This window comes from Chiloscyllium plagiosum, chromosome 10 (assembly GCF_004010195.1).
Source record: "Chiloscyllium plagiosum isolate BGI_BamShark_2017 chromosome 10, ASM401019v2, whole genome shotgun sequence".
Classification (NCBI taxonomy): Eukaryota; Metazoa; Chordata; class Chondrichthyes; order Orectolobiformes; family Hemiscylliidae; genus Chiloscyllium; species Chiloscyllium plagiosum.
The window spans coordinates 8,539,749-8,558,425 of NC_057719.1; the positions used below are offsets into that span (position 1 = coordinate 8,539,749).

The 18,677-nt window shown below is 42.8% G+C and overlaps 1 protein-coding gene across 44 annotated transcripts in view; it reads right to left on the minus strand.

The window, feature by feature from the left end:
* The window catches only part of nrxn3a (neurexin 3a), a 2,002,176-nt gene that overhangs the window by 24,502 nt on the left and 1,958,997 nt on the right, over positions 1-18,677 (minus strand). For 27 of the 44 annotated variants that reach the window (XR_006312690.1, XR_006312692.1, XM_043697026.1 and 24 more), the window contains one exon: positions 17,751-17,838. Coding sequence is in view for 41 of the 44 variants with exons in the window: in XM_043697026.1 (XP_043552961.1) it covers positions 17,751-17,838 (88 nt within the window). In the remaining 3 variants the exon portion in view is untranslated. The remainder of the gene's footprint in view (positions 1-17,750; positions 17,839-18,677) is intronic. The other 17 variants (XR_006312691.1, XM_043697017.1, XM_043697027.1 and 14 more) reach the window with 1 other exon arrangement.

An 18,677-nucleotide genomic window follows, 5' to 3' on the forward strand; every position in this document is an offset into this window, starting at 1 on the left:
CAATGTATTCACATCTTTCTATAGCGTTGTGCCCTTAACAGGATACAACAACCCAGCTGAGGTCGGACAAATGTCCTATCTAAGTTCAGCATCACCACCTTACATTTGCACTTTATGCCTCTATTAATGAAGATACTTGGGTAACAATTGATTCTGGTCTCCCTCCTATAGAAAAGATGATATGAAATTTGAAAGGGCTCAGAAAAGATTTACAAGGATGTTGCCAGGGTTGGAGGGTTTGAGCTATAGGGAGAGGCTGAATAGGCTGGGGCTGTTTTCCCTGGAGCGTCGGAGGTTGAAGGGGTCACCTTAAAGAAGTTTATAAAATCATGAGGGGCATGGATAGGGTAAATACACAAAGTCTTTTCCACAGAGTAGGGGATTCCAACACAAGTGTGGACAGGTTTAAGGCGAGGGGAAAGATTTGAAAGAGACCTGAGGGGCAATGGTTTCATGCAGCAGATAATGCATTGATAGAATGAGCTTCCAGATAAAGTAGTGGACGCTGGTACAATTACAACATTTAATTGGGCATCACGATGGCTCAGTGATTAGCATTGCAGGCTCACAGCACCAGAGACACGGGTTAAATCCCAGCCTCGGGTGACTGCCCTTGGGGCGTTTGCACATTCTCCTCGTGTCTGTGTGGGTTTCCTCCCACAGTCCAAAGACATGCAGGTTAGGTGGATTGGCCATGCTAAATTGCCCCATACTGTGCAAAGACATACAGGCTAGCTGGATTAGCCATGGGCATTAGAGGGGTGTGATGTTCTTTGAAGGGCCAGTGTGGACTTGATTGGCCGAATTCACACCACAGGTATTCCAAGAGGCATCTGGATGGGTATATGAATAGGAAGAGTTTAGAGGGATATGGGCCAAGTGCTGGCAAATGGGACTAATTTAATTTGGGATATCTGGTCAGCATGGATGAATTGGACCGAAGGGTCTATTTCTGGACTGCACACCTCTGCCTGTCCTAACACCTTTAATGACTTATGTTCACATACTCCCAGATGTCTCTGTTCCTGTATGCCCTATATTTGACACTGTCTGTTCATGTTCTTTGTACAAAAATGTACTACTTCACACTTATACACAGTGAACATCATCCTCGTCTGAATCTGCACTCAACCTCCCCAAACCTCCTGGTCAATAGAATTGTACCATTCAGACAACATTGCCGTAACAAGCAATCTTTGAGATGGTATATTATCGTTGCTGAATGTGGAACGAATCCTTCTCTACACCAGGTAAGCAGGGGGAGAAAGGTGAGGCAGATTAATCTCTCATGATCAATAACACTTCGAAACCAGTCACATCATCGTGCTGTGCATTTAGTAAGAAATGATGAACAACAAATCACTTAGCCATCCCTTCTCTTTGTCAAGGTAGTTCCAGTTTAATTACTGAAGCAGTTATTTACGACCCCAAATGCAGTGGACAAACAGAAAGTTATTACTTTGGGAAGGCTTCTTATATACATTGTAAATCAGGGCATTATTAATAAGCTAGTGATCTTCCAAACTCAATGGCCTGTTCAAAGGAAATGGATTAAGTCTCTCTCCACATTCAGACGTTGTTTAGGAGTGCTGGAGATTTACGACATCCCATTTGTGTAGAAGCCAATGCAGAGAAAACACAGCAAAGCAAAAGGCCTTAATTGCCACACTTTTCTTTCTGGAAGGTTCTGTGAAGTTGTTAAAAAAAGCTGTCATTGGAGCGACATGGAGTTGGCCAGTTTCAAAGAAATGTTTTCCAACCTGAAGCTTAGGACGGAGGGTGCAGGTGATTAACATGATGGCTAGCCTCCACGCTCTAGACTCTCAGCTGGCTCATTGCTACAATCTCTTCCTATACTAAGCCGCGCAGCATTCGGAAGTCAGAGTCATCCAACCAGACCATAATCCCAAACTAAAATTAGTCCCACCTGCCTGCTCCTGGCCCATGTCCCTCCAAAGCTTTTTCACACAGAGGGTGGTACGGGTATGGAAGAGAAAGTGGTACAATTGCAACATTTAAGAGGCATTTGGATGGGTATATGAATAGGAAGGGTTTAGAGGGATATGGCAGGTGGGACTAGATTGGGTTGGGATATCTGGTCGGCATGGACGGGTTGGACCGAAGGGGCTGTTTCCATGCTGTACATCTCTATGACTCGATGACTCTATTCATGTAATTATCCAAATGTTTTTTAAATGTGCCCATATCCATCACTTCCTCAGGAAGTTCATTCCAAAAGCCAACCGCCCTCTTTATAAAAAATCAAACCCTCAAGGCTTTTTTCAAATCTCTCTCCTGTCACGGTAAATATGTGCCGCCCCACCCCAGTCTTGAAACCCCAATCCTAGGGAAAAGCCACTAATCGCATCTACGCACTCCCCCACCTCTCCCCCATGATTTTATAAACCTCTATAAGGTCACCTCTCATCGTCCAGTGACAAAGTGAGGACTCCAGGTGCTGGAGATCAGAGTCAAAACGTGTGCCGCTGGAAAAGCACAACGAGTCAGGTAGCATCCGAGGAACAGGAGAACTCATGAAGGGCTTATGCCCGAAACGTCGATTCTCCTGTTCCTCAGATGCTGCCTGAACTGCTGTGCTTTTCCAGCGCCACACTTTTCGATGCTCAACCTCCTACGCTCCAGTGAAAAAAGTCCCAGCCTTTCTTTGGAACTCAAACCTTCCATACCCGGCAACATCCTGGTAAATCTCTTCCAAACCCCCTCCTGCTGAATAGTATCCTTCCTGTGTCGAAACACAAAGGCGAGGGATGGAGAAGAAAAAGAGAAGGCACAATTTCAAACTATTTTGAATGCGAACTGGAAACACAGGAATTCATAACCCGGCTGAATCGTAACTTAGGGATTCACAGGCAATTGCCGGCCTTTACTGACACTCACCATGTCTTTGCATTGGAGGGGTTACATTTTGTCGGAAGTGAAAGATGAGGGCCAATTTTGTTTCCCATTTTATTCATGCATGGCATGTGTGTATCACTGGAAAAGCCAGCATTTGTCACTTGCCCTTAATTGTCCTTGAACTGGGTGGCATGCCAGGTTGCCTCAGAGGGTGGTTGGAATTCAAAAGGCATGTTGTCAGCATGGAGTTGGGCAGGCCTTCTCTCGTCTGCCTGTGGTGTGGCTGCATCCTTTCTTGTATGCGGTTTGGCTGGCATCCTGGTTGGCATTTGTCCCTTGACCGGTGTGTCAAGGATGGGTTGGCTGGTTCTTCATCCACTGCTGTTTGCAGGAGACTATTCTCCACAGGGAGAGGCTGAATAGGCTGAGGCTGTTTACCCTGCAGCGTCGGAGGCTGAAGGGTGACCTTACGGGGGTTTATAAAATTATGAAGGGCATGGATAGGATAAATAGCCAAGATCCTTTTTCCAGGATAGGGAAGTCCAAAACTAGAGGGCATAGGTTTAAGGTGAGAGGGGAAAGATTGAAAGGGGACTTAACGGGAAACCTTTTCACGCAGAAGGTGGAGCATGTATGGAATGAGCTGCCAGAGGAAGTGGTGGATGTGAGTAAAATTACAACATTGAAAAGGCATTTGGATGGGTACATGAATAGGAAGGGTTTAGAGGGATATGGGCCAAGTGCTGGCAAATGGGAACTAGATTAATTTAAGATATCTGGTTGGATGAGTTGGGCTGAAGGGTCTGTTTCCATGCTGTACATCGCTATGACTCTATGTCTCTTTGGTAGAGTGAGGCTAATTGGCCAGATGCTTAAACAAGGTAGTACACGTGTGATGGTCTGAATAGCCTCATCTGAGTTAGTGGATCAACCATGATCATGTTGAATAATGGTATGGGCTTGATGCGCCAAATGACCTACTGCCGCTCCTATTTTCGATTTTTCTATGTAAGCCAGACAGAGTAACATTAGCAGATTTCCTTTCCTTTAAAGGGGATTAGGAACCAGATGGGTTTTTACAACAACTTATAATAGTTGCATGGTCACCAGCATGGAACGTTACACTGCAGAAGGAGGCCATTTGGCCCATCATGCCTGGACTGACTCTTCAAATGAGCACTTAGTGCCAGTCTCCTGATTTTCCTTCTGCTAAGTCCCTCACTGAGATTAGTTTTCAATTCAACTTGACCCTGTGTTCACACAGCACCATCCTGGGTCTTTGGATGACCAGTCCAGTGCCATTGTGCCCAATCATCTCCCCACATCGATCGTTGACTTCAGCTGACAACAGAAGCTATCATTCATTTTGAATGATCCTGGTACACCAGCCATGTTAACAGCAGCAGGCCATTCAGCCTCTTGATCCTGTACCTCTATTTAATTAGGTTACAGCTGACTTGTACTTTTATTCATGTTGCGGCTGTAGAGGACATTGGTTAGGCCACTGTTGGAATATTGCGTGCAATTCTGGTCTCCTTCCTATCGGAAAGACGTTGTGAAACTTGAAAGGGTTCAGAAAAGATTTACAAGGTTGTTGCCAGTGTTGGAGGATCTGAGCTATAGGGAAAGGGTGAATAGGCTGTGGTTGTTTTCCCTGGAGTATTGGAGGCTGAGGGGTGACCTTATAGAGGTCAATCAAATCATGAGCAGCACAGATAGGGTAAATTAACAAGGTCTTTTCCCTGGGGTCAGGGAGTCCAGAACTAGAGGGCATAGGTTTAGAGTGAGGGGGAAAGATATAAAAGAGATCTACGGGGCAACGTTTTCATGCAGAGGGTGGTACGGGTATGAAATGAGCTACCAGAGGATGTGGTGGAGGCTGGTACAATTGCAAAATTTAAGAGGCATTTGGATATGTATATGAATAGGAAGGGTTTGGAGGGATATGGGCCGGGTGCTGGCAGGTGGGACTAGATTGGGTTGGGATATCTGGTCAGCATGGATAGGTTGGGCCGAAGGGTCTGTTTCCATGCTGTACATCACTATGACTCTATGACTCTATTTTATTGGTTCATATCCTTTCAAGGAATCTTGGAGCACAGAAGGTGACTCTTTGGTCCATCATTCTGTGCCCATTCTTTGGAAGAGCTATGGGATCAGACTCATTGGCCTGCCTCTCTCTCTCTCTCTCAATCACCGCAGACATTATCCCCTCAATAATTCATCTCATCCTGTTTCAGGAACTACATTCAAATCTGCTCCACCACCTTCTCAGGCAATGCATTCCGAACCACAACAACTCGCTGCTTTAAGAATATTTCTCCCTGTCTCCCTCAATAGATCTTTCACCAATTAGCTTAAATCTATCTCTTCTGGTTAATGACCCTCCTTCCAGGAGAAATAGTGTCTCCTTATTCTCTCCAGCGAGTGATTACAGTCATTGCTCTGTACCTGTGAGGGTTCTGCTCCTGAGAATCTCTGTGAATGATGAAGTACATATCAGTGTGGTGATTGTTTAAAAATAGGTTAAAAATCTTCGATATGCAACTTTTCCTGCAGACGCTGAATTTTTTTTGGTTGCTATTTATTTGTTGTCATGGATAGGCAAATTTGCGTGATTTCATAAATGCTGAGGATTTACTAAATCTACTAGGAGAAAGTGAGGACTGCAGATGCTGGAGACCAGAGCTGAAATATGTGTTGCTGGAAAAGCGCAGCAGGTCAGGCAGCATCCAAGGAGCAGCACTCTGAAAGCTCGTGCTTCCTATCAAACCTGTTGGACTATAACCTGGTGTTGTGTGATTTTTAACTTTGTCCGCTATTCAATGAGATTGTGGCCCCAACTCCATATACCAGCTTTTGGCTCATTTCCCTTAATACCTTTGCTTAACAAAAATTAATCAGTCTCAGATTTAAAATTGAAAACTGATCCGGTGTCCACTGGCATTTGTAGAGGAGAGTTCCAAACCTCTCCCACCCTTTGTGTGCGGAAGTGCTTCCTAACATCTCTCCTGAACGGTCTGGCCTGAATTCTCAGACCATGCCCCCTAATTCAAGAATCCCCAACTGATTGAAATAGTTTGAGACAAAAAAAACTGCAGATGCAGATGAATTGAAATAATTTGTCTTTATCTACACTGTCTCTTCCTGTTAATATCTGTGAGAAAATTTCACTCCTGTATTGCTCATTCTGAATGTTAACATGATTTCCTGTCCTGCATATCTTTGTGACTGTGAGAGGAAACTGGGGCACCCGAAGGAAACCCACGCAGACACGGGGAGTATGCGCAACACCAAACAGACAGTCCCCCAAGGCTGGAATCGAACCCAGCTTCCTGGTCCTGTGAGACAGCAGTATTAACTCTGCATTACAAACCAGCTATCCAGCCAAATGAGCTAACTAGCTCTGGCATAATCCCAGTGAATCTGCACTGGACCCCTTCGATGGTCAAACTATTGGTCCTATGATTCAGCCCTGAGAACGGAAGCCTATGTGTCTGACCGAAACTCCATACAAGTGAAGACCATCTCATTTCACTACCCTTCGCGATGGAGCTTCTAAGACAACACAAAGCCATACTCAAATAAAACTCCGCACAAAATTCTCTCCATATTGTAAAAGATTCCCCAAATCACATTTATTCTCAATGTGTGGTCAACACTGCTGCTCTGACAGCTGACTGGGTTCCTAGGTTACGTTTATAAACTCATAGGGATTAGGAACAGATGTAGGTCATTGAATCTGACTTGCCATTTGATAGGATCATGGTGGATCTGATTGAAGCCTTAACTCCATTGTCTTGCCTGTATACCCCTCCCCATAGTCCTTACAATCCCTTCCCTTTTGACCAAAATTCGACTTAACTCAGCCTTTTTCTATCCAATCTCTGCTGTTCACCATGAAAGAGAATCCCAAAGTCTAACAACGCTTTGGGAGAGGAAATTTCTCCTTCTTTTCAGTGGTGACTACTTGGGGTTGATAGAAGGGGTGATGGTGCTGATGATTAGCATCAGAATGGGGTCATAGGGATGCCCTCAGGCCAGCAGACCCCAACCTCAAACTGAGGAGGAGGAGAGTGCTCAGGTCAGGAAGCAGTCGGCTGTCCAGATTGGAATGGGGCAAAACAAAACCACAGCAGATGGTGCAACATAAACTCAATGAATTCAACTTTGAATATAAGGGTCATCTCAGTAATTAGAATTAGAATCTCTACAGAGTAGAAACAGGCTCTTCGGCCCAACAAGTCCACACTGACCCTCTGAAGTGTAACCCACCCAGATCCATTCCCCTCTTACTTGACATTTCCCTCTGACTAATGCAGCCAACTACATAATCCCTGAACACTATGGGCAATTTAGCATGGCCAATTCACCTGACCTGCACATCTTTGGACTGTGGGAGAAAACCAGAGCACCTGGAGGAAACCCATGCAGACACAGGGAGAATGTGCAAACTCCACACAGACAGTCACTCAAGGCTGGAATCAAACCTGGGTCCTTGACACTGTGAGGCAGCAGTGCTAACCATTGAGCCACCATGTCACCCTATACTGTTGTTGTAAAGACCCATCTGATGCCTTTTGGAAATCTGTTGCCTTTACCTGATCACGCCCACACATGACTGCAGACCCAGTACAACTCTTGATTTTCCACTGAAATAGCTGAGGAAGGTAACCAGGTGAAAGAGATGGACAATGAATGCAGTCTTTGTCAGTGACACTCAGACCCTACGAAAGCCTGTTTAAAAATTATGACTACTTTAATCTTTATTGCCTACTGCCTCTTCTCATTTAATGCAATGAGGGAATTTCAATTTACAACTTATGTTATCTGTGAGTTATATAAACTATATTAAAGTCAGAAAATCATAGAAATGTTCAGCATGGAAACAGACCCTTCGGTCCAACTCGTCCAGGCTGACCAGAAATCCCAACCCAATTATCCCACCTGCCAGCACCCGGCCCATATCCCTCCAAACCCTTCCTATTCATATATCCATCCAAATGCCTCTTCAATGTTGCAACTGTACCAGCCTCTACCACTTTCTCTGGCAGCCTAGTCCATACACGTATCACCCTCTGCGTGAAAAAGTTGCCCCTTAGGTCTCTTTTATATCTTTCCCTGCTCACCCTAAACCTATGCTCTCTAGTTCTGGACTCCCCCCACCCCAGGGAAAAGACTTTATCTATTTATCTTATCCATGTCCCTCATGACTTTATAAATCTCTATATGCTCACCCCTCAGCCTCCGACTCTCGAGGGAAAACAGCACCAGTCTATTCAGCCTCTTCCTATAACTCAAATCCTCCAACCATGGCAACATCCTTGTAAATTGTTTCTGAACCCTTTCAAGTTTCACAACATCTTTCCGATAGGAAGGAGACCAGAATTGTACGCAATATTCCAACACTGGCCAAACCAATGCCCTGTACAGCAGCAACATGACCTCCCAACCCCTGTACTCAATACTCTGCCCAATAAAGGAAAGCATACTAAACGCCTTCTTCACTATCCTATCTACCTGCGACTCCACTTTCAAGGAGCTATGAACCTGCACTCCAAGGTCTCTTTGGTCAACAACACTCCCTAGGACCTTACCATTAAGTCTTGCTAAGTCCTGCTAAGATTTGCTTTCCCATAATGCTGCACTTCGCATTTATCTAAATTAAACTCCATCTGCCACTTCTCAGCCCATTGGCCCATGAGATCAAGATCCTGTTGTAATCTGAGGCCACTTGCTTCACTGTCCACTACACCTCCAATTTTGGTGTCATCTGCAAACTTACTCACTGTACCTCTTATGCTCACATCCAAATCATTTATATAAATGATGAAAAGTAATGGACTCAACACCGATCCTTGTGGCACTCCACTGGTCAGAGGCCTCCAGTCTGAAAAACAACCTTCACCAACACCCTCAGACTTCTACCTTTGAGCCAGTTCTGTGTCCAAATGGCTAGTTCTCCCTGTATCCCGTGAGATCTAACCTTGCTAATCAGTCTCCCAAGGGGAACCTTGCCAAACACCTTACTGAAGTCCACATAGATCACATCTACTGCTCTGCCCTCATCAATCCTCTTTGTTACATCTTCAAAAAACTCCATCAAGTTTGTGAGACATGATTTCCCATGCACAAAGCCATGTTGACTATCCCTAATCAGGCCTTGCCTTTCCAAATATATACACATCATGTCCCTCAGGATTCCCTCCAACAACTTGCCCACCACCGATGTCAGGCTCACTGGTCTATAGTTCTCTGGCTTGTCTTTACTGCCCTTCTTAACAGTGGCACCACGTTAGCCAACCTTCAGTTTTCCAGCACCTCACCTGTGACTATCGATGATACAAATATCTCAGCAAGAGGCCCAGCAATCACTTCTCTAGCTTCCCACAGGGTTCTAGGGTACATCTCATCAGGTCCTGGGGATTTATCTACTTTTATGCATTTCAAGACTTCCAGCACTTCCTCCTCTGTAATATGGACATTTTTCAAGATGTCACTATCTATTTCCCTACAGTCTATATCTTCCTTGTCCTTTACCACAGTAAATACTGATGCAAAATACTCGTTTAGTATCTCTTTTCTTTCATTAAAATCATTGAATTAAATTGTGAATGATTGAGATGTTTTCACATCCCTAGGGAATTCCAGTTGTCACCTCATTACAGTCAGAGTTGTTGCCCAATAATCCAATGCAATTTCTCTGAACTCAAGCCAACTTCCAAGCTACATTATAAGGCTATCTCCATTGCAATGCAATCTGCCAACAATCTGTTGTCAGCAACATCATTGAGAAGTCCATATAGAAAGCATCCACTGATACTACTGATTAATGATATCCTCAAAAAATCCAACAGGATGCTGGATGTTCTGTTGAATAATATTACGCTGGTGCTCCCTGATCAGTTCACACTTTCTCATGTACTCAATCTCATCATTTCAACTGACTGATTTGATTTCAACTGAAAAATATATGAACCTTGAATTAATCAAGCTGAAAGGTAAAAATGTCTATTTATCCAATCAATCGAAAAAAGATTGAAAATTCAGTAAGTTTTGCATCCAGGCACACTTAAAATTCAAGTGCCAATCAGAGAAATCTGTTCAGTATTAAAGGACTGAATATCAAATGAATATAAATGCAGTTAATATTAACGCAGGGACATGTTTTTGACATCAAATTTCTCTTTCAGTGGCAACAAGTGAATTAAAAGGCAGTTAAATAGTCTGAGACATGTTAAGAGGTGGGATGCATTTTGTCATTGAGGGTTTGGACTGAACGATCCACTGGGGGCTTCATGTAGATATGATGAATAGGACAGCTCGGTTATTTTTGAGTTATCTAAAACAGAAGCAAACTGAACGTTCCACAGTGGAGATAAAGTGGCAGGGAAAATGTGTGGAATAACCTGTAAACTGGTGGACATTGTGCAACTCATCATGAATTTTTGATCTGAGGGAGTTTGGGCCCATAACCAGGTGGCAGCCATCTTTGTCAGGATGATAGCAGAAGACTTGAAGGATTGAATGGACTGTGCCTGGAAATGGAATAGAGGTTGGAATTGGATAGGGGGAATACAGAATTCCAAAGACTTATAGACACTCTGAGAGAAGAAATTCCTCCCCATCTTTCTCTTAAATATGAGACCGTTTATCTTGCCAGAGTGAATGCTGAGATGATGTTAACCACGTCTAGATTTTGGATTTTCGCACAAGGGGAATGTCATCTCAGCATTCACTCTGGCAAGGTGCCTTAGAAATTTATTGACGTAAAAAATTCCAAGTTCCAATGTGTATGAGCCCAATCTGCTCAACCTTTCCTCATTCAACAACCCTTTCATTTCAGGAATCGGCCTTATTTTCAGGAGTCACTTGTATGAAGAGCCCTTATTATATTGGAAGGAAAGGAGATAGTGGGAATGTCACTGAGCTACAATGCAGAACTTCAGGCTGATGTTCTGGGGTTGTGTGTTTGAATCCCACAGACAGCAGGTGGTGAAATTTGAATTTTAAAAAAATGCCAGCCTAATGTTGACCATCTATCCACTGATGGACATTATGAAAGAAATAACTCCATTTCATTCACTAATGTCATTCAGGACAGGAAATCTGCCTTCCGTTCCTGATCTGGCTCACATCCTGACTGCTAACTGCTATTAATTATTGGAATTAATGATGGCCTAGCCAGCAATACTCACAAACCTCCACTGTCTACTGAAACAATGGCGCAAAATCTCCATTACAACACATTTACTAATCTCCAAAGATTAGCAAAACTCCACTGTCTTCATCCATTTCCATCATTCAGCTGATTCTCTTGAAAACATTGATGGGAGCTGGATAGAGCAGGGCTAGATTTCGACTTAACAACGGGTTTGAACTGGGGATGGCAGGATTGATGAATGGGGAGAGACTGAACTAGTTGGTTTAGAAGAATGAGGGGAAGTAAGGGCAGATCTGTGGCTCAGTGGTTAGCACTGCTGCCTTACAGCGCCAGGGACCCGGGTTTGATTCCACCCTCTGTGTGGAGGTTACATATTTTCCGTGTCTGCGTGGGTTTACCCTGGGTTCTCCGGTTTCCTCCCACAGTCCAAAGATGTGCATATTAGGTGGATTGGCTGTGCTAAATTGCCCCATAGTGTCCAGGGGCTAATAGGTTAGGTGGAGTAGCCATGGTTAACACCGGGTTGTGGGGATAGGGTGGGGGACTGGGTCTGGTTGGGATGCTTTCCGGAGGGTTGGTGCAGACTCAATGGCCCTGTAGGGATTCAAAGATCTCATAGAAATCTCTAAAATTCTGATTTGACCAAATAGAGTAATTGCAGGAAATATGTTCCATATTACCAGGGATTCTAGAGCCAGGGGTCACAGTCTAAGACTATGGAATGGGCCAGTTAGTACTGAGCTGAGGAGAAACTCGTCACCCACAGAGTGGTGAGCCTGTGGAATTCTCTGCCACAGAAAGAGGTCGAGAGACCAAAGCGTTGAGGAAGGAGTTTGAGATAGCTCCTTGGGTTAAAGGGATCAAAGGTAATGGGGAGAAAGCAGAAACAGGGCACTGAGTTGGATGACCAGCCATGGTCATATTCAATGGTAGACCAAGCTTGAAGGGCTGAATGGCCTACTCCTGTTCCCATTTTCTATGCTCCTATGTTTAATGAAGGTACAAAGGAGCTTATTTACGTTATTTGTTTTCCGGCATTTTCGGAAGGGAGAACTGACCTAATTACTGACTGAAAAACTGTTCACAATTGCAAGAAGTGGTCATCAAGTTTGGAAAAGGGGAGAATGAATCATAATTAAAAAAGGAAGTAGAAGGAATATAAGTGAGAACATCACACAAGAACAGCACAGTGCAGCAGAGCTCTCGTATAAATGCGATGGTGTATGAATCAGCCATTTGCTGTCTTGCTGTCAGATGGCTGAGACAATGAGCTGCTGGCAGCTTTGTTTCCCCCAGCAGGGAAGGGGTGTGATTAGTTATAAATTTAACAGGTAAAGATGAGGGACATCAATCCTCTTTTCAAGTGGAATACCATGTAGCCTTGCACTTAGTTCTTCAATACAAGGTAATATACGCATCCTAACTGTTTGTTGACATACGTACCAACTAATAAGCAACATTTAGTGGCCCAATTCATTCTCGTCTGACTGTAAAACCACCACATGACAGAGTGGCTGGAGGACATACTTCAGTCAGCACAGAATGTACACTGCAGAAACAGCCCATTCAGCCTGCATATATCCTCCATACAAGTCTCCTGCCAGTTAATGTCATGTCACTTGAATTATTAAGTTTAAGGATATACAGGCTGGAGAGAACTCATTGATTGGGAATCTTGAGCAAACATAGGAAGAGACTTTAGGGATGCTCACCACTAGTGAGCATGGAGACACACACCTGTAATGCTGCATTCTGTCATTAAATCTCATATTAGTGCTCTCTTACTTTAACAAATGGTTTCAGAATGGATTCATGCTTCCACTCCTTTGCCTCTCATTCCATCAGACTGGACATGAGATGATATGCAATCGATTTATGTCCTTGACTTTTAAAAATTTCTTGCATGCTTAATATAGGGTTTGAATTATAAAGAGAGGCTGGATAGGTTGTGAACTTTTTCATTAGAGTGTCGGAGGTTGACCTTATACAGGTTTATAAAATAATGAGGGGTATAGGTATTGGCAGGTATCCTTTTCCTACAATGGGGAATTTTAGGATTGGGGGCATATTTTTAAGGTGAGAGGAGATAGGTTTTAAAAAGATATGAAAGGAATTTTTTTTACACAGGGAGTGGTTTATCTGTGGAATGAACTTCCAACGGAAGTGGTGGATGTGGGCACAGTTACATTTAAAAGACTTTTGGATACGTACATGAATAGGAAAGGTTTGGAGGGATATGGGCCAAATGCAGGCAGGTGGGGCTAGTTTAGTTTGGGATTATGGCCAGCATGGACTGGTTGGACCAAAGGGTCTGTTTCCAAGCTATATGACTCTCTGATTCTATGACTAGAACTGAGGATCATAAATACTAGAGCCTCAAATAAATCATAGCAGGGAATTCAAGAGAATGTCATATTCTGAGAGAATGGTTAGAATGTGGAACCTATTACACATGATACTGATTGATGTATCTAGCACTCAAGAAGAATCTAACTAAACATACGGGAGAGGAAAGGAATAGGAGAACATATTGATCCAGAGAAATGAAGAAGGAGGTTCATGTAGAGCATAAAACCAGCATTTATATGATAGGCAGAATGGCCTGTCTCTGTACTCAAAATGCTAAGTAACAATGGAGTGCATGATTGGATTTCTTTAGCCCACAGTACATGGCTGCCCCTAGAGAAAAGGACTGTTAGTCAATAATTACTATCTGTCTTCCATTCATATTTTCCATTCAAGGTCATGGTGAACCCTAAATCTTCAATCAATTCCACTATCATGTTGAGGAGGTACTCACTCTTGATCTTTCCCTATGGGGAAGATAAGGTCCGAGTCTCAATGGTCAATGCTGAGGGCTCTTGGGTCAGGACCAGTCCGTTACAAAAAAAAATCACACGGAACTTTCAGTCAGATGTAGGCCACTCAGGTCAGTCCAATGAAAATGGGCTAGGTTAGGTCAAGTTCCCTTTACACTCACCTCAGTCCCAACATCTATGTCTATTTCCCACATTACAACAATGACCAGGCATCAAAGATGCTCCATTGATTTTAAAACATCCTCAGAAGGGCACTGCAGAAGTGGATGTTTTTCTCTCCTTCTATATTGTATGTCCCACAACCAATCAACACAACCCTGCAACTCAGCGCATTAGCACGTTTTCCTGCTTCCTCTCAAGAGAGGAGGCAATGATTGAGTGGTATTGTTAATAGGCTCATAATCCAGAGACCGTGTAATGTTCTGGAGATGTGGGTTCAAATCCCACCATGGCAGATAGTGGAATTTGAATTCAATCATTCAAACCATGATAATTCAATAAAACAAAAACTGAAACTGAATGTTTAATTACGATGAGGTGACCACTGGCAGTTATCATGAAGTTCCCTGGTTCACCAATGTCCTTCAGGGAAGGAAATCTGCTATGCTTACCTGGTCTGGCCTACATGTGACTCCAGACCCATAGCAACAGTCTCTGGTTAGTTAGAGGTGGCCAATAAATACTGGTCTGGCTGGTGATGCCCATCGACCATGAGCGAATGAAGTAAAAAAAAGCCCAGTTTTACGAGTTTCAAATCAAATCAATGGTAAAAGTATCACTCTCAATCTCCCACTCCCCACTGCAACACTTAACAAGTGATAAGTGTACTTGGCAAGACCTACATCCCCAGCACACTCTGTGTTAAAACAGCATGAACATGCATTAATGTTATTATACTTACACAACCCTTCCCTGAGGCATGTCCCCGCCTGGTTGAGTGCTTTGCAATTAAAAAAAATATGGGAGAAATATGTCTTTTTATGAAAACTTCAAGATGAGGCTTCAGGCCAATCTATGTCCAACAACCTGCTCCGAATACTCTGCTCACATTCTGACAAATCCCACGTCAGCAGCTGAGGCGATCCACAAAATTCGAAAACAACCATGGTCTAACTAAAATAATCCAAAACACTCCAAAGAAACTGTCAAATAATTCTAAAGGAATCCTTTAAAAGTTTCAGGATTTAGATCTGCATGTTTGCTAAAGGCAAATCGATTTTTGCCTGAGCCGTACCCTGTTTGTTTGCCAATATTCATTGGAATACATCCATTAGATTTAGAGAAATCTACAGATAGACTAACAAATGGGAGTGAAATTATTCTGTCTGCCACTCAAGAGCACTGCAGTGTGAAGTCATAGCGCGGAAACAAAAATATAATTTCATGCAAATGCATCTACAAGTTCCCAGTATTTCCAACATCTAGTAGCTTGGGTATAGTATGGGCAGCTTCCTACCACTTCTCAATTTCCATTACCATACATGTGCCAATTTATCATGGTTCAGCACCTGGTAACATTGACATTTAAAGCGCTTTCCAATTGGTAAGAGTTGGAAAAGTAATCACAAAACAAGTGCAGTCACTTTCCAAAACAATACACTTTCTTTTGCCTGTTGCTCTTTTGGGAATTTGCTTTACCCTGGAAGAAAGAATTGGGAAAGGGAACAAGGTAGGATTGCAGGGTCTGGGGCAAGAAGATGGGAAAGTTTTAACAAACCTCTACAAAAACAGAGAACAGAATCACATGACGTCACAACATCAAGAACAATAACAAACCACGGACACAAACCAAGGATATCACTGGTTCCCCAACCGGGAATTTAAAAATAAACACAGGAGCAGGTGGATAGGCAGCAGCTCCCGGGCCATGACCACACAGACACCAAAACAAAATAAACAGTTTCTGAGCAAACACAGCAGAGCGTATGATTGACCCCCAACAACTCGCTATGTGTCACAGCAATGGCCCCCATCACAGTCCATGCACTGACTGCGGAGTCATGAAAAGGGTGGGTTTTCTGTTTTGGCAAAGGAACTACTGCTGCAATGTGCCAATGATGAATTTTTTTTCACGAGATCAAACATGAATTCGCAATTGTTTGGCAGGTAACAATGCTTCCTGACAATAAAATTCTTTTTATGCCATCTGCATTCTCTTTAACAGAAAGTAAGTTGTTACTCAGCACCAATAAAGATATTTGGAGGGGATAGAGATAAACGTAAAGGCTAGACAGAGCAGTGACAGTGAGAAAGAAGTAGAGGATTGGGAAGGCAAGGAGAGGAGGGGCAGAGTGATTGTGTTTCAACCTTCTACATAATTCAATTTTTAGTCTTTCATACACAACTCTCTTTGGCAGCCCAGGGCAGTAGTCACCACCCATCCTGCCTAGTTCGATGGCAAGAAAGGATTTTGTTGCCTCTAAACATAAAAAAATGTACTTTTTTTGCATTAAAAAAAATTCAATTGAAAGAAAAAACGGAATTCTTAAAAATGGAAAAGAAATTGCCTCCAAAAATTCAAAATTCTTGTTTTGTTTTACAAAATATATATGAAGATATGATATATATATGTGTCATGTGCATATATATATATACATATACAAATCTCGTCATACCACCAAAATTACATGCAGTGCATGATGAAGTGTGAGAGCAAATAATACCAGCTATAACTGCTGCTTAACGACAACATAAACTGAACTATAAACCACACATGCATTAACAGTGAAAACGACACTGCATGCAGTTGTTCAAGTTTGCTGATGCTGGGGTTAGAAATGAGGGAGTGAATTTCTGTGTAAACATATGATTTGATGGTGAGGGACTGCTGACATCTGTCTTTTTCTTAAAAAAAATATTTTTCCAAAAAAAAATTCCCCAAAAATTAAATTAAAAAAAATGCGGAAAACTTAGGGAATCTTAAGTCTTAGGAGTTTGATCATCCTGTACCAAATATGTTTACTTTTTTTAAAAAAAAAGCAAATGTGAGCCCAGTAAAATATTTTTGCTATCAAAATCTTTTGCTGAATATCTCTTTATATATCTGCGCTATTGTTTATATATCAATATATGTACAATCATACATATGTGTACATATGTACATATTTAAATATGTAGGTAAGCCTGAAAAAATTATGCTAGGTTAAAAAAAAAACATACACAGAAATTCTTTGATATCTGTTCTCTATTACAATGGCCTAACCCATGGCAAGCCTTAAGAGAGATAGAGAGAAACGAAAAAAAAAAGGACAAGCCTAATATTTGCAATAAATCAGCTCAATATCACTAGTTCGTTTGGCAGTGACAGTCAAAATGCTTCCGCCAGTGAACAGAAAAAGTAACTGGAGTGGGGAAGCAACAGAGAAAGGGGAGGAGGTTATCTCAAGGAGGGCAATCAATCATGTGACTGACGGCAGGCATTTTGGGGCATCAGTCAGATTAACATGGCCCCGGTCTATTACTAATTTCGGCTATCTGTAGCTGGGCTCAGCTCCGGCAGCGGCAAAATTAGTGCCAAAACGATACCATGTTAACTGCACTAGAGGTCCCATGGATCTGTGTGTTATCACCAAAGAACAGGAGAACAATTAGCAGGCTTAACGTGAAATCTTTAATTATCCCCAGCATAAACATTTCATTCATCATGATGAGACTCCCGAGAGGAATCTGGGCAGTAATTTCAATTTGTCAAATGTCTTATTCCATTTTAAATTCCCACTTTTTGGGTTCCATCATGTGGAAGTGGTCATCATTTAGATCTCAAGTTCCTCCTCAACTTCCTTCCCCACACTGGTCCATGGGACCTGATGCCTTGGGCTTGGATTCTGCTATCCAATTCTATCAGTAATTACTGTTCAACTTCTATCGGTTAATTATCTTTGCGAAAGAAGGAGCAAGCAAAAAGGACTGACCTAACCCACCTGAGCTGGGCTCGCACTCATCGAGGTCCTCATCGTCACTTGCACACTCAGCTGAGGAGACAATAAGGTCATCGGTGACCTGCAATGAGAAAAGGGGGAAAGAAATGTTACAGAAAATGTCACGTACTCATCCGACAATTTGAAACAGAAAAAGAGCAAATTTCTATTTATATAACCACAATACAGACAATTTTCAAGATGTCACATTCTATTTCCCCACATTCTGTATCTTCCAGACCTTCTCCACTGTAAACACTGATGCAAAATATTTGTTTCGGACCCACCCACCCATCTCCTGCTGTTCCACACGTGAATTGATGTGCTGATTATTGAGGAGTCCTGTTCTCTTCCCATTTACCGAGCAATCACTTCCCACCGACTTTGAGGGTATATCTGATCAGGTTCTGGGGATTTATCCAGACATTCAGTACCGCCTCCTCCATAATATGGACACTTATGAAACTTGAAAGGGTTCAGAAAAGATTTACAAGGATGTTGCGACGATTGGAGGATTTGAGCTACAGGGAAAGGCTGAACAGGCTGGGGCTGTTTTCTCTGGAGTGTTGGAGGTTGAGGGATGACCTAATAGAGGTTTATAAAATCATGAGGGGCATGGATAGGGCAGATAGACAAGGTCATTTCCCTGGGGTGCAGGAGTTCAAAACTAGAGGGCATAGATTTAGGGTGAGAGGGGAAAAATTTAAAAGGGACCTATGGGGAAACCTTTTCACACAGAGGATGGTGTGTGTGTGGAACAAGCTGCCAGAGGAAGTGGTGGAGGCTGGCACAATTGCAACATTTAAAAGGCATCTGGATGGGTATATGAATAGAAAGGATTTTGAGGGATATGGGCCAAGTGCTGGCAAATGGGACTAGATTAGTTTAAGATATCTGGTTGGCATGGATGAGTTGGACGAA